Below are 17,065 nucleotides of genomic sequence, written 5' to 3'. Positions count from 1 at the left end.
TAGGATCCAGTGAGATCGTGGCTAGCAAAGAATAGCAAGAGGGAACTGGAAACAGGTCATCATATTGGGGACAGGATTGTTGAAAGGGGCCTTGTCAGTAGGTAACTAATAAAATTGCTTCTTAAATCTTTACCTATGTTAACAAAACACCACTTGCATTAAAGACTTTTTTTCCTACAAGTTCATTTTAGGGACACCTTACCTGTGTAAATGTGTGGAGAATCAAGGTCTTCAGATAACACTAAGTCATCTGAGATTCCTTTAGCCAGTTATACTGATACAACTTGGAAAATGTGCTTCAAACTATATTTCTATATTTTATCTGATGTGTTAAAGTGCCCTGATTTGTTGAACATGTTCTTCTCTTTTCCTGTTGACAATAAGAGAAGGCAGATCTCTCTTACTCAAGTATTAAAGTGAGTCTAGATTGAATGTTAACATTTTGGAAAGCCTGATGTATAAGATGACCCAATGCTTCTGCATTTTATATATATAAAAACTTTTAGGTAACTGGCTGCATATTTATCCCCACCCTGACTTGCCTCCTTACTTGTCTCTTGCCTGCTTGTTGATGTGGTTGTTACTAGAACTCTTATGAGAGTGGGTTACTTATTGCAAGTGGGTCACCTACTCCCTTGTAGTGAAATTATTCCCATGTAATGGCTGATGCTAAAGATCCAAGTTGTGTGTAAGAGAATCTACCCACCCATCTTTTTGGTGCACCCCACTTCCTTCCCACCTTAGATCTAGCACGTCACATTCAGGGCCTGAGTGGGAGTGTCAAGGTTCCTCCCCCACTCTGAACTCTAGGGTACAGATGTGGGGACCTGCATGAAAAACCTCCTAAGCTTATCTTTACCAGCTTAAGTCAAAACTTCCCCAAGGTACAAAGTATTCCACCCGTGGTCCTTGGAATGGCCGCTACCACCACCAAACTAATACTGGTTACTGGGGAAGAGCTGTTTGGACGCGTCTTTCCCCCCAAAATACTTCCCAAAACCCTGCACCCCACTTCCTGGACAAGGTTTGGTAAAAAGCCTCACCAATTTGCCTAGGTGACTACAGACCCAGACCCTTGGATCTTAAGAACAATGAACAATCCTCCCAACACTTGCACCCCCCCTTTCCTGGGAAATGTTGGATAAAAAGCCTCACCAATTTGCATAGGTGACCACAGACCCAAACCCTTGGATCTGAGAACAATGAAAAAGCATTCAGTCTTTTACAAGAAGACTTTTAATAGAAAATAGAAGTAAATAGAAATGAAGAAATCCCCCCTGTAAAATCAGGATGGTAGATATCTTACAGGGTAATTAGATTAGAAAACATAGAGAACCCCTCTAGGCAAAACCTTAAGTTACAAAAAAGATACACAGACAGAAATAGTTATTCTATTCAGCACAATTCTTTTCTCAGCCATTTAAAGAAATCATAACCTAACACATACCTAGCTAGATTACTTACTAAAAGTTCTAAGACTCCATTCCTGTTCTGTCCCTGGCAAAAGCAGCACACAGACAGACACAGACCCTTTGTTTCTCTCCCTCCTCCCAGCTTTTGAAAGTATCTTGTCTCCCCATTGGTCATTTTGGTCAGGTGCCAGCGAGGTTACCTTTAGCTTCTTAACCCTTTACAGGTGAGAGGAGCTTTCCCCTGGCCAGGAGGAATTTCAAAGGGGTTTACCCTTCCCCTTATATTTATGACACGCCCCCCAAATCTCAGCTAGGGTGAAACACTGGCTGGGATTTCTTCCTGGAGCTCTAGGAAAAACAGAGTTAATAAGACACATGCATCTCTAAATATACTACCAAGTACATAAAGACTAACAATATTTTCCACATCTTAAGGACGATTTTAACCAGTTGGTTCTGGGAAACTTTCACGGGAGAGTGCATCAGCCACTTTGTTAGAAGCTCCTGAGATGTGTTGGATGTCGAAATCAAAATCTTGGAGAGCTAAACTCCACCGAAGAAGTTTTTTGTTAGTTTCTTTGACGGTGTGAAGCCACTTCAGTGCAGCATGGTCGGTTTGCAGGTGGAAACGCCGTCCCCAAACATATGGGCGTAGCTTTTCCAGAGCGTAGACAATGGCATAACATTCTTTTTCAGTGACTGACCAGTTGCTTTCCCTCTCAGACAGTTTTTTGCTGAGACACACTACAGGGTGGAATTCTTGATCAGGTCCTTTCTGCATTAAAACTGCTCCCACACCACGCTCGGATGCATCTGTGGTTACTAGGAACGGTTTGTCAAAGTCTGGGGCCCTTAGTACAGGGTCAGACATGAGTGTCGCTTTAAGCTTGTTAAAGGCCTTCTGACACTTTCCGGTCCACTGAACAGCATTTGGCTGTTTCTTTTTGGTTAGGTCTGTCAGTGGGGCAGCGATTTGGTTGTAGTGCGGTACAAATCGTCTGTAATAACCGGCCAAGCCTAAGAAGGATTGAACCTGTTTCTTTGACTTTGGGACAGGCCACTTTTGGATAGCATCCACTTTGGCCTGTAGGGGGCTGATAGTTCCTTGACCCACCTGGTGTCCAAGGTAAGTCACTCTGTTTAGGCCTATTTGACACTTCTTAGCCTTAACAGTTAGTCCTGCCTCCCTTATGCGCTCAAGGACTTTTTGTAGATGTTCCAGGTGGTCTGCCCAGGAATCCGAAAATATGGCCACATCGTCAAGGTAGGCGACTGCATATTCTCCTAATCCCGCTAGGAGACCATCTACAAGTCTTTGGAAAGTGGCGGGTGCATTTCGCAGCCCGAAAGGGAGTACATTAAATTCATACAGCCCGAGATGTGTGATGAAGGCTGACCTTTCCTTGGCAGATTCATCTAGCGGTACCTGCCAGTACCCCTTTGTTAAGTCCAAGGTAGAGATGAACTGGGCCCGTCCCAGTTTCTCTAACAGTTCATCTGTGCGTGGCATTGGATAGTTGTCTGGGCGAGTTACAGCATTTAGCTTACGGTAGTCCACGCAAAAACGTATTTCCCCATCTGGTTTGGGAACTAGAACCACTGGAGATGCCCATGCACTTTCAGAGGGGCGGATTACACCCATCTGTAACATATCCTGGATCTCCCGTTCTATAGCAGTTTTAGCTTGAGGAGACACCCGGTAAGGTTGGACCCTAATTGGGTGAGCATTACCTGTGTCAATGGAGTGGTATGCCCGTTCAGTCAGTCCTGGGGTGGCTGAGAACGTTGGCGCGTAGCTAGTGCACAGCTCCTGGATCTGCTGTCGCTGCATACGCCCAAGGGTCATGGAGAGGTTCACCTCTTCCACACCACCAGCACATTTCCCTTCGTAGTAGACACCTTCAGGCCACTCAGCATCATCTTCTCCCTGGGCTGTAAACTGACAAACCTTTAATTCTCTGGAATAAAAGGGCTTTAGAGAATTAATATGGTACACCTTAGGCTTCCGGTTGGAGGTGGGGAATGCTATGAGATAATTAACAGCTCCCAGGCGCTCCTGGACCATGAATGGCCCTTCCCACGATGCTTCCATTTTATGGGCCTGGAGCGCCCTTAAGACCATGACCTGGTCTCCTACTTTGAAGGAACGCTCTCTGGCATGTTTATCATACCAGGCTTTTTGCTCTTTTTGAGCATCCTGTAAGTTTTCTTTAGCAAGGGCTAAAGAGGTTCGGAGGGTGTTTTGTAGGTTGGTTACAAAGTCCAGAATGTTAGTTCCTGGAGAAGGTGTAAATCCCTCCCATTGCTGCTTCACCAACTGCAATGGCCCCTTAACCTCACGGCCATATACAAGTTCAAATGGGGAAAACCCTAAACTGGGATGTGGTACAGCTCTGTAGGCAAAGAGCAACTGCTGCAACACTAGGTCCCAATCATTGGAGTGCTCATTTACGAATTTACGTATCATGGCCCCCAAAGTTCCATTAAACTTCTCCACCATGCCATTTGTTTGATGGTGGTAAGGAGTGGCAACCAAGTGATTTACCCCATGAGCTTCCCAAAGGTTTTTCATAGTTCCTGCCAGGAAATTAGTCCCTGCATCGGTGAGGATGTCGGAGGGCCAACCTACCCTGGCAAAAATGTCTGCTAGTGCCTGGCACACACTTTTAGCCCTGGTGTTGCTTAGAGCTACTGCTTCCGGCCATCGGGTGGCAAAATCCATGAAAGTCAGTATGTACTGCTTTCCTCTGGGTGTCTTTTTCGGAAAAGGACCCAGAATATCCACAGCTACTCGCTGAAATGGAACTTCAATGATGGGGAGTGGTTGTAGAGGGGCTTTGACCTGGTCTTGGGGTTTTCCCACTCTTTGGCACACCTCACAAGACTGGACATAGGTAGAAACATCCTTTCCCATTCCCTCCCAGTGGAATGACCCCCCCAAACGGTCTTTGGTCCTGTTCACCCCAGCATGGCCACTAGGGTGATCGTGGGCTAAGCTCAAGAGCTTGGCCCGGTATTTAGTTGGAACTACCAACTGTCTCTGAGGATGCCAGTCTTCCTGGTGTCCACCAGAAAGAGTTTCCTTGTATAAAAGTCCTCTTTCTACAACAAACCTGGATCGATTAGAAGAGCTGAGAGGCGGTGGGTTGCTCCGTGCCGCTCTCCAAGCTCTCTGGAGGCTTTCATCTGCTTCCTGTTCGGTCTGGAACTGTTCCCTTGATGCTGGAGACATCAGTCCCTCATTGGATTGTGGACCTAGGCTTGGTCCCTCTGGAAGCAATATAGGGGATGGAGCTGTTTCTGTTGACTGTGAACCGCTCTCCGCTGGTGCACTATGTTGGGATTCAGGCTCCGGCTGAGCCTCTTGTGTAGGGTTATCGGCTGCTGCCAGTTCAGGTTCAGTGGGGCCCTCTGGTGTTGAGGTTGCAAGTACTGGATTCAGTGCTGACACAGGGTCTGGTGTTGGTTGTTCGGCTGGTTCCGGTTCTGGGACTGGTTCCGTCTGGGTCTCTGGGACTGGATCCACTACTGCTGTTGCAGACATTGGCCTAAGGTCCAGGTCCATCACCTCTGACTGGGTCCTGATAGCAGTTTCCGGAACAGAGCTAGGCCTCACGGCTTGTTTAGCCTGGCTGCGGGTGACCGTTCCCACCCTCTTGGCCTGCTTCACATGATTGGCCAAGTCTTCCCCCAACAGCATGGGGATGGGATAATCATCATAGACTGCAAAAGTCCACATTCCTGACCAGCCCTTGTACTGGACAGGCAACTTGGCTGTAGGCAAATTGAAAGAGTTGGACTTGAAGGGTTGAATCGTCACTTGGATCTCTGGGTTGATTAAATTGGGGTCCACTAAGGAAGCATGGATAGCTGACACTTGTGCTCCGGTGTCCCTCCACGCGGTGACCTTCTTCCCGCCCACACTCACAGTTTCCCTCCGCTCCAAGGGTATCTGGGAAGTATCTGGGCCTGTGGACCTCTGGTGTGATTCCGGTGCAATGAACTGTAATCTGTTGGGGTTCTTGGGGCAGTTGGCCTTTACATGCCCCAGCTCGTTACATTTAAAACATCGTCCAGCTGACGGGTCACTGGGGCGAGGAGGGTTGCTGGAGAACGGGGTGGCAGGACGATAAGGGGTCTGGAGGGTTCTTTGGGAGGTAGGTGGGGCCTTGGGCGGCCCCCAGTAATAGGGTGTGGTCTGGGGTGGTCCCTTCTGGTCTCCGCTCCAACTGCGACCAGTTTTCTTCTTCTCTGCCACCTCCACCCATCTGGCTCCAATCTCTCCTGCCTCGATTACAGTTTTGGGTTTCCCATCTAGGATGTATCTTTCTATTTCCTCAGGAACACCCTCTAAGAATTGTTCCATTTGCATTAGGAAGGGCAAATTTACTGGAGATTCAACACTTGCTCCTGATATCCAGGCATCCCAATGTTTCACAATGTGGTAGGCATGTCGGGTAAATGACATGTCTGGTTTCCACCTTAGGGCTCTGAACCTCCGACGAGACTGCTCGGGTGTTATCCCCATTCTGACTCTCGCCTTGGATTTAAACAGTTCATACTTGTTCATGTGTTCTTTAGGCATTTCAGCTGCCACCTCAGCTAAAGGTCCACTGAGCTGCGGCCTCAGCTCTACCATGTATTGGTCAGTAGAGATGTTGTACCCAAGGCAGGCCCTTTCGAAGTTTTCTAGGAAGGCCTCAGTATCATCGCCTGCCTTGTAGGTGGGGAACTTTCTGGGATGGGAAGTGGTACTTGGAGAAGGATTACTAGGGTTTGTTGGGATATTCTGCTGAGCCTTTATCTTCTCCATCTCCTTCACATACTTCCTCTCTTTTTCCTTCTCCTCCAGTTCTTTGTCCCTTGCTTCCATAGCTCTCCTGTGAGCAGCCGCTTGGTGTTGTTCTGCCTCCCTTTCTTGTTCCTTCTTCAGCCGCATGAGTTCTATCTGTCTTTCATGTTCCCTTTGTCTTTCCTCAGCCTGAAATTTGGCTAATTCCAGCTGTAGTCGAGCTGAGGATTTGGTCATTCTAACCTCTCTGTTTTTAACTAACTTTACACCCGAGGTTTAGAAATAAACAAACAAAACTTGGCTGTAAAATTTTGCTGTGCTGGAATAGAATACCTATTCTCTGATAGTGATTGTCAGCCTACAGAAAAAGACAATTCCCTTGTCTCTGTTCTGGGCCCAACTTAAAGCAAAAAACCTCCAAACTACTTGGAAACCTGCTTACCCAGCCCAAAGAAAAAGCAAATGGGTAGAACACACACCCCCTATTTACTTTTAGGAAGAAAAGAAAAAAAAAAAAACCTCTGGGTTGGAAGACTGTGAATTTCCCTGCAGGAGTTAAGTACCCTGCCTCCAGGCAAAGAAAACCTGCAATTCACAAGATAATCCCCTTTTGTCTCTGCTTGGCCACAAAGCAGGGAAAACCCAAGATGCTTTCAGTTTCAAAGCTGCTTCAAAGCCACAGGAAAAAAAAATTCCTTTTTAAAATCTGTATTTCTAGTTCAAAAAATCTCAACTGGATCTCAAAATGATTTCAGGTTAATCCCACCACTATGCCACCATGTCAAGGTTCCTCCCCCACTCTGAACTCTAGGGTACAGATGTGGGGACCTGCATGAAAAACCTCCTAAGCTTATCTTTACCAGCTTAAGTCAAAACTTCCCCAAGGTACAAAGTATTCCACCCGTGGTCCTTGGAATGGCCGCTACCACCACCAAACTAATACTGGTTACTGGGGAAGAGCTGTTTGGACGCGTCTTTCCCCCCAAAATACTTCCCAAAACCCTGCACCCCACTTCCTGGACAAGGTTTGGTAAAAAGCCTCACCAATTTGCCTAGGTGACTACAGACCCAGACCCTTGGATCTTAAGAACAATGAACAATCCTCCCAACACTTGCACCCCCCCTTTCCTGGGAAATGTTGGATAAAAAGCCTCACCAATTTGCATAGGTGACCACAGACCCAAACCCTTGGATCTGAGAACAATGAAAAAGCATTCAGTCTTTTACAAGAAGACTTTTAATAGAAAATAGAAGTAAATAGAAATGAAGAAATCCCCCCTGTAAAATCAGGATGGTAGATATCTTACAGGGTAATTAGATTAGAAAACATAGAGAACCCCTCTAGGCAAAACCTTAAGTTACAAAAAAGATACACAGACAGAAATAGTTATTCTATTCAGCACAATTCTTTTCTCAGCCATTTAAAGAAATCATAACCTAACACATACCTAGCTAGATTACTTACTAAAAGTTCTAAGACTCCATTCCTGTTCTGTCCCTGGCAAAAGCAGCACACAGACAGACACAGACCCTTTGTTTCTCTCCCTCCTCCCAGCTTTTGAAAGTATCTTGTCTCCCCATTGGTCATTTTGGTCAGGTGCCAGCGAGGTTACCTTTAGCTTCTTAACCCTTTACAGGTGAGAGGAGCTTTCCCCTGGCCAGGAGGAATTTCAAAGGGGTTTACCCTTCCCCTTATATTTATGACAGGGAGCTAGGGCAAAATATGTTGCAGGGCAAAATAGGTTCGCCCTCCATGGGGAAACAGCTACAGTAAAGGAATATGGTGCAACTTATAGCCCCCCTTACTGCTGCTGTCTGGTGACTCAGTACAAAAAGGAAGAGCAGGAACTGGTTCTACTGTCCTCCACCCAACTCCAGAAGCTGCAGTGGATGTGTGTTTTCTGCATTGAGACAGAACTTGCTGCTTTCACTGCTATCCTCTTTTACCTTAAGGGGAACTGATTTGAGCAGCTTCTTCCCTCCTCTTCCATCTCCATCCCCCTCCCCATTATCCCTTCAAAGAGAGAATGATCAATAGATTGTGGCAGTAAAAGGTAGTGGCGAATGGATGGGTGGGACAGATGGTACTGACAGTTGTGCACCATATCTCCTGATGCTTGTGTTACATCAGGATTCCCTGTGGATGGGATTAAGGGAGCTGTTGAATCCCGTCGTTTCAACACTCGTATCAGCCAACGCAATGTACTGAATTCATGTAGAGGTTATGAGCGTTGGTAGATAGAAATTCTTCCTGTCTTCTGCACATGACCACTTTTGATCTTCTGCCACAGCAGCCACTGAGAAGTAATTTTTCTCCTTTTGCCAAATCTAGTGTTTTCCTCAACACTGTAAAGATGGTAGGGATGGAGGGGACATCTGCTTGTCATGAGAAAGTAAGGCAACAGGATGGAATTAAACACACATGAAAACTCATAAACCAGTGGAATGGGTGGTATCTGGTGGACCTGGTCACCCACTATCAACTTTGAGGTGTTCTCCAGAATGACTGACTTAGCTTGGTTTAGTCACCATACATTTTGGTAAATATAGGTTTAATATGAAAGGGAAAACCTAAATCAAAAACCCTACAATCTCACTGCTAGTATTTTAGGATGAGTGGAGGTATGAAAGAGAGAGTGAGAGTGCACATATATATGTGCAAGAGAGAAAGTGAAATCCTATATGTGCAAGAGAGAAAGTGAAATCCTTTATGTACTAAACAATAGTTGTGCTAACTAATTATTAGGTGTGAGATTTTTAAAAGCAGCTATTGGAGGGTGGGCCTCCAGCCCTCATTGAAAATCAGTGGGAGTTGGGCACCTCACTCCTGAAGACTTCTTCACATTGTCTGAGTACACATCACATTTTAGACATTATTTCAAACATAAGTTTTGCAGTGGCAAGATACTAGTCAGCAACTATCTCTGCCGATAAGTAAATAGTTTTAATTGTGACAAGAGGTTTTGCAGTTCTCCTGATGGTGGGTTTTCTTTTTGCTAACTGAAATCTCTAAAATGAGCAGACTGACCCATTTAAGTATCTTAAAAAAAAAAAAATCTACATTTTAAAATTTGTTTTAGGATTGGATGTTGACGGGTTATACCGAGTTAGTGGCAATCTTGCAGTGATACAGAAGCTAAGATTTGCAGTTAATCATGGTAAGTGCCATTCTCCAACTGTATTATCAATTTGAAAATATATGCATGAGTAGCTTGACAAGATGTCCTGATTTTATAGGGACAGTCCCGATTTTTGGGTCTTTTTCTTATATAGGCTCCTATTACTCCCCACCCCCGTCCTGATTTTTCACATTTGCTGTCTGGTCACCCTATGTAAGAATATTTGTCAAAATTGCTAGAAAGCTCTTCAGATTGTGCAGTGATTTTTAGTCCGTCTGTTTAAAATAATATGACAACATTTCATGAGAAATATGTAGCACTTTTCAAAATGAAACTGCTACTAAATAGCAGCTTCTGTGTTCTTCAAAGTGGATACTGTCTACATCTGTTCATACAGTGCCTACCACACAAGAACCTTGGTCCTAATTGAAGCTGTCTAGTCACTGCTGTAATAATTCTGAAGCATATGTGGCATGGCAGTTTAAAAGGAATGAAGCTCAAATAGAATATTTCTATATCTTATGGAAAGCAAGAGAAAAAGTATTAAAAACCCAGCAACCTTGTACTGGCATTTAACATTTGTCTATCATTCTGATCTTGGGTGAGAATCTCTATTGTGCCCTTATGCAATCCAGCAAAGGACTCTCATCCTAGAGCAGAGGTGAGCAAACTACAGCCCAGGGGCCGCATCTGGCCCTTCAGACATTTTAATCCGGCCCTTGAGCTCCAGCCAGGGAGCGGGGTCCAGGGCTTGCCCCGCTCCATGCATGCCAGGGCTCCACGCGGCTCCTGGAAGCAGCGGCACGTCCCCACTCCGCCTCCTATGCATAGGGGCAGCCAGGGGGTTCCGCACACTGCCCCCACAGCTCCCATTGGCCAGCAACCACAGCCACTAGGAGCTGCAGGGGCAGCGCTCGTGGACGGGGCAGCATGCAAAGCCGCCTGGCTGCACCTCCACATAGGAGCTGGAGGGAGGACTTGCCACTGCTTCTGGGAGCTGCTTGAAGTAAGCACGGCCCGTAGCCTGCACCCCTGACCCCCTTGCCCCAGCCCTGATCCCCCTCCTGCCCTCCGAACCCCTCAGTCCCATCCTGGAGCACCCTCTTGCACCCCCCCACCTCCTCATCCCTAACCCCACCCCAGAACCTCCACCCCCAGCCGAAGCCCTCACCGCCTCCCACACTCCAACCCCCAATTTCGTGAGCATTCATGGCCCTCCATACAATTTTCATACCCAGATATGGCCTTTGGCCCAGAAAGTTTGCCCACCCCTGGCCTAGAGGGAGAGGGGACTCTAAAGTAGCTTTAAGCTACCTTTGCCCCTCCCAATTCTTTGCTGTTCTGGAGTCTGAAGCGGCTCTTTTTATAACTTAGATAAACCAGTGGGCTTGTCTGAGTTACAGCAACCTACCTAGGGCTGCCTTATGGGCTCAGTGCTGCCCAGAATCTCCACACGGCTGAGATCTTACACCAGGGCTTGCAACGGTTCATCAGAATGAAGTCTTTCAGGTGTCTTCCACAATGCCTGAGCTGGGAGAATAGTCCCCCAGACAAATGTGGAGCTCTTAAAACCCCTTTGCACTGCTCCAACTCTTCTCCCCGTTTTTGTTCGAGTAGATGCAGCCATGTATTCCACTTAGGTGCATGCATGCCCAGGGCACTGGAACCAGAGAACTTTTGCCTAGTAGAACCTGTAGAAGGGTGGTGCTTGCACCTTGTTGCCATAGCCCCTCCCCTGGCTGAATGAGATGGCGCCACTCCACGCCCCCTCTGTTCCTTCTCACAGCCTGTTGCTGGAGCTCTGTTGTGGTTTTCACCGCATAATCCCTCTATTTTTAGTGATTTTTTTCTAATGTATGTAGTTCATTAGATTTAGTGTTAGTTAGCTGTAATTTAACTATTTCCCTAGTGATGGCATCACCAGGGTTTAAACATTGTCTGTTATGTGGGGAAGTGATCCCCAACAACGATCCCCACACACGGTGCTTGCTGTGCCTAGGCAAAGCCCGTGTTAATGAGTGGTGTTTGATTTGCAGGTTGCTCACCAAACAGACTCTCAAGTGGTGAGGGATTTTCATCTGAAGCAGCCTCTGCTTGAGCAGGCCATGCGGTCTGCTTTGGCACCATGGCCCTTGTCAAATCAGAGGTTGCCCTTGGATTCTGAGAATATCTGCTGCACCTTCGGTTGTCAGGTCTTGCACTTAATTCATTGAAAGTGCATCTGGCAGCTATATTGGCATTTCATCCCACCCATTCAGGAAGATCAGTCCTCTCCATTGCCATTGTGGCAAGATGCTTAAAAGGGCTTTTACATCTCCATCCTCTGGTCTGAGAGCCATTGCCTCTGTGGTCTCTTAACTCGGTCCTAGCAACTTTAATGGGACCTCCATTTGTGCTCCTGGCATCTTGTCGCTTTCTGCTTTTGTGTCAGAAAACTACATTCCTGGTAGCAATAACATCCACAAGAAGAGTGTGAGAGTTGCAGGCTGTGATGGCAGAGCCTCCTTATACACAATTCTCCAAAGACAAACGACTTTAGACAAAAATTTGCTTTTCATTTGAACCAGGTGGTATATTTACCTGTGTTTTTTTCTAAGCCGCATTCATCTCCATACATGAAATGTCAGGTGATGTCTAGCCTTCTATCTGGACAGAACTAAAGTATTTTGTGCTTCGCCTCACCTATGTGTCATATGTAGATCGTATGATATGTCAAGTCATCTTTTCACAAATGATCTCTAAATAGATAACATCTTGTATCAAGACTGCATATAAAATAGCTTCAGCTATGCCTCGTCAGTATGTGCAAGCTCATTCTACACGATCAGTTACTGCATCTTCCAGAGGATGCAAATATTTGGTCAGGCGATCCCAGGGATACTGCTTGTGAGTCATGTAAGTGGAATACATGGCTGCATCTACTCAAAGAAGAAGAAATGGTTACTTATTGTAACTGTGGTTCTTCAAGATGTGATGCAGACCTTTATTCCATGATCTACCCTCCATCGTCTCTGCACTGCGCTCTAGGTGCTCAGTGTGAAGGAACTGATGGGGGTTTGGGCACTGCTGCCTCGTATAGCCAGGGGAAGAGCTACAGCAAGAAGGTGTGAGCACCATCCCTCTACGGGTACTGCTAGGTAAAATTATCTGGCTCTGGCATTCTGGGTGTGCATTGTAACCTTTGGGTGCCCTTCTCCAGTGCCTGGAGATGCAGAAAAGCACCTGGAGATGCAGAAATCAGTCCAGCAATAGGGAACCTATTGAGCATATCCAAAACTACCACACCCAATTCCAGAAACTTCTGGATGTGGAGTGCTAATTGTGCATCTGCCTAGCAACAATGACAGATACAATTTATTCCTTCTCACCTTCCTATAGATTTCTTAGGGTATGTCTACACTTACATTTTATAGCGCTCTAACTTGCTGGCTCAGGGGGGTGAAAAATCACCCCTCTGAGCGGAGCAAATCTGAGCACTTTAAAGCACTAGTGTAGACAGGCTCCAAGCGCTGGGAGCTAATGGTGGAGGTGGATTACCAGGAGCGCTGGGGGAGCTCTCTCCTAGTGTTCGCATGTGACCACACTGACACTTCAAAGCGCCGCCGCGGGAGCATTCCCAGGACAGCGCTTTGAAGTTTCCAGTGTAGACATACCCCTAAAGAGAGATCTCCCTGTTAGACACGTGGATTACATGCACACACCTAAGTGGAATACATGTCTGAATCACATCTTGAAGAACCACAGTTATAGTAAGTAACTGTTTCCTCTGGCCCCTTCACACTGGGTAATAAGAATCCCACCCCATTGTCCTTCAACTTGTGTAGGAAATAAGTAATTAATGATAAACACCTGCTAGATTATAGTAATCATTCATGTTTTCTTTCAGATGAGAAATTGGACTTGAATGACAGTAAATGGGAAGATATACATGTCATCACAGGAGCTCTAAAAATGTTTTTCAGAGAACTGCCAGAACCACTCTTCACATATAATCATTTCAATGACTTCGTCAATGCAATTAGTAAGTCCATAAAGCATGCACAGAATTTTCATAAATCATAAATATTTAAATATGCACAGTGCACTTAATTGTAATATTTCCTCCTTTTCACTGTTTAAAAAGGAGAAATTATGAAATTTTGTAAAGGTGTTACCTTATATACAGTCGTGGTGTAGCTCTCAGTCCCAGGATGTTAAAGACAAGGTGGGTGAATGGTCCTTGAAATGTGTTAACTATTTATGCTAAACATTCTGTTCCACGTTGTATTTATTTATGAAACTGTGTACGTTTCCCAGACATGAAGAAGAGCTCTGTGTAAGCTCAAAAACTTGTCTCTCTCATCAACAGAAGTTAGTCCAATAAAACAGTGGCTCTCAACCAGGGATTCTGTGTACCACTGGGGGCATGCAGAGGTTTTCCAGGGGGTATATCAACTCATCTAGATATTTGCCTCGTTGTACAATAGATTACATAAAAAGCACTAGCAAAGTCAGTACAAACTGAAGTTTCATACAGATAATGACTTGTTTGTTCTACTCTATATACTATACATTGAAATGTAAGTTCAATATTTATATTCCAGTTGATTTATTTTATAAAAATGAGAAAGTAAGCAATTTTTCAGTAATAGTGTCCTGTGACGCTTTTGTATTTTTATATCTGATATTTGTAAGCAAGTAGTTTTTACTTGAGGTGAAACTTGGGGTACACAAGACAATCAGACTCCTGAAAGGGGAGCAGTAGTCTGGAAAGGTTGAGAGCCACTGCAGTAAAAGATATCTCACCCATCTTGTCTCTAAGGTGTTACTACCTTCAGATTATCTGTAATATTCAATGTGGCCACCAGGTGGCAATGTGTTACTTAATATCAGCACTGTAAAATTGTGTGCTTCATTCAGTTTTCGGTAAGTTATATGCTACCAAAATTTTCAATAAAAATATTGAATTTATGGTTTATCTGCCTTTTATCTCTTCCAGAACAAGAAGCAAGACAGCGTGTTCGTGCTGTCAAAGATTTAATTAAACAGTTGCCAAAGCCAAATCAGGATACCATGCAGATACTTTTTAGACACCTCAAGAGGTGAGGAGGAGGAAAAAGTCTTAATGTACTGCAGAGCTCCCTTAAAGATAGGGTGACCAGATAGCAAGTGTGAAAAATCAGGATGGGGTGTGGAGTAATAGGCACCTATATGAGACATATCGGGACTCTCCCTATGAAATCAGGACATCTAGTCACCTTTCTTAAAGCTGAGTGTTCAAACATTAAAAGTCCTGGGGGAAGGTTCTAAGCGTGTTTCCTTTGATGTTCGTTGTGCTTCATCAAAGCAAAACACTTGTTTGTGTTTATACAAGCTTATGGAGAAGCAAACCCAACTTTTGGACAGTGTTTTTATTAGTTGTGCTTTTAGCTGCTAAACTTTAGATTATAGGGACAGAGCTAGTGTCAAATATATTTTAAATGATTAGAATGATTACAATAGTGGCATGTTTCATGAATGACAGTAAATATGGAATAAATATTATGAGGAATTACTGATTTGGTTTTAGAGTAACAGCCGTGTTAGTCTGTATTTGCAAAAAGAAAAGGAGTACTTGTGGCACCTTAGAGACTAACCAATTTATTTGAGCATGAGCTTTCGTGAGCTACAGCTACAGGAAGTGAGCTGTAGCTCACGAAAGCTCATGCGCAAATAAATTGGTTAGTCTCTAAGGTGCCACAAGTACTCCTTTTCTGATTTGGTTTTGTTTCTCTTCTCTGTTAACACATTATTCTCTCTCACATCGATGAATTTATTTTAAAAGCATATTTTCTTCTTTTTTTCCCCAGAGTTGTAGAAAATGGAGAAAAGAACCGAATGACTTATCAAAGCGTAGCAATAGTTTTTGGACCAACTCTGTTAAAGCCAGAGAAAGAGACTGGTAACATAGCAGTCCACACTGTGTACCAGAATCAGATTGTAGAATTAATTTTGCTGGAACTGAACTCCATCTTTGGATGTTGAAGTTTTCTCAGAGTTAAAACTGAAGTGATGAGTTGGCAACAGATTTCCATCAGGAGTCAAATCTCTCAGTGTACATGATGTATTGTGTTTGTGGACCAAGCGACAGCTCAATTTTGCACTTTTCAGTAGGATGAGAGGGAAGAAATGGGAGGAGTGTTTGACCGATTTAATTGCTATTCATGCAAGTTAATGATAAATTTTTGAATTTCTTTATAATTCACTTATTACATTGCGAATATTTCAAAGTTTGTACTCTGCCTGTTTTAATAATTACAAATTGCAATTCTAGTACGAGCATATACACTGGATTTCTTGGTGAGAAGCTAAAATTAATCTCAGACTGGATAATCTGGAATGGATTTTTTTTAAAAGGTTCACCACTTGGTAGGGTGAGGAAAACCCTATCAACTGGCTTCCAAAATGTTTTTTGATACTTGTAGTGACAATAAAATTTCATCCTATGCTCATGTACTGAAACCTGTGTGGATCCTGTCAGCAGGGATTCTGCAAGTAGTGTGACTGTCTTTAAACTAGTGCTAACAGTGGCCAGTGTGGTTTACAGTAATTCAAATAATCCCTCATTTGAGGCTTGCTTTTTTTAAAAAAACCTGTATTACATTGCATCCTTGCTGGATCTTCTAGTTGCTTGATAGAGCAGGACCCTATTATTTCAAACACTGAACTTGTAAGAATATCCAGCAGAGGATTTGTTCTGTGACATACTAGAGTTTTATTTAATACACACATCCATTTTTCAGGGTATTTCTTGGCCTACATTTTGTGCTATACTGAATTGCAGTTAACAATTCTAATTAAATACCATCATTATCTAATGCTGTACTGAGTTCTTGGTATGATCCTGTGGTAGAGAACATTTTTGGATGTAAATACAGGCTAAAGACTGAATGGCCTTTGGCTTATGTACATAATTCAGTTGTTGTATAGTCTCAAAGTACCTTCTAGTTGCACATTTCTAATCATGGGTAGATTAGCTACAGGAAGTGTAACACTTCCAGTGGAGGTCTAGGTCTAGGTTTCCTCGAAAAACTAAACAGGTGCACTTTTTTAGATGTTAATTACATTTGCAGGCAAGGAATTGTAATGCAAATGGTACTGGAAAAATACTGTGTGCTTGCTAAATTGTTAATGCACTACAAGAGGAGCCTTTTAGGTTATTTAATATGTACAGGATACATTAGAAAAATGTATTACAGATTCTAACATTTGCAAATAATGGAAACATATTCCAATAGATGTTTGTTGGAAATAATGACATAATGCTAAATTTGAGAATTTCTTTTTACATTAATAATGTAGATTAATTTGTAAAATAAATTGGTTTTGGAAGATTTTTGTTATAGGGAGCATGGTCGACTGAAGATTTTTAAATGTATTTTTTTAGACTAACTGCTGTACCTGATATTTGTTATGTCTAATCTCAATAAAGAAAACTATTAGCTAGTTTGGAGTTTGCCAGTCCAAATTTGGATGACATAGTCCCCTGTTGAATTTTGCAAACACTCCCAAATATTCAGTTGTGTCTGACTGCCTGAAATGTTATTTCCTGCAGCAAAGTCATTGGACTGTGGTTAAAAATGTCTAACTGAAACTTTTAAGAATCCCCCTTTTCCCTGAACAGTAGTTGGATTGTATGACAAAGATGGGTAATTTATAGGTTTAAATTTGCAAATATTTATAAGTATTCCACACAAGTATTTTGTCCTAATGTTTGATATGCT

The 17,065-nt window shown here is 43.8% G+C and overlaps 1 protein-coding gene across 4 annotated transcripts in view; it reads left to right on the top strand.

Moving 5' to 3' along the window:
- The window catches only part of ARHGAP12 (Rho GTPase activating protein 12), a 148,794-nt gene extending 132,007 nt beyond the window's left edge, over window positions 1–16,787 (top strand). For all 4 annotated transcript variants that reach the window (XM_077808281.1, XM_077808280.1, XM_077808276.1 and 1 more), the window contains 4 exons: window positions 9,285–9,362; window positions 13,210–13,344; window positions 14,302–14,404; window positions 15,152–16,787. In XM_077808281.1, the coding sequence (XP_077664407.1) occupies window positions 9,285–9,362; window positions 13,210–13,344; window positions 14,302–14,404; window positions 15,152–15,326 (491 nt within the window). In that variant the 3' untranslated portion in view covers window positions 15,327–16,787. The remainder of the gene's footprint in view (window positions 1–9,284; window positions 9,363–13,209; window positions 13,345–14,301; window positions 14,405–15,151) is intronic.
- Window positions 16,788–17,065: the final 278 nt, after the last annotated feature.

The sequence above is a fragment of the Eretmochelys imbricata genome, chromosome 2 (genome assembly GCF_965152235.1).
Source record: "Eretmochelys imbricata isolate rEreImb1 chromosome 2, rEreImb1.hap1, whole genome shotgun sequence".
NCBI classification, from domain to species: domain Eukaryota; kingdom Metazoa; phylum Chordata; order Testudines; family Cheloniidae; genus Eretmochelys; species Eretmochelys imbricata.
Note: the sequence above shows the minus strand (reverse complement) of the source record. Positions and strands in the feature narration are given on the sequence as shown.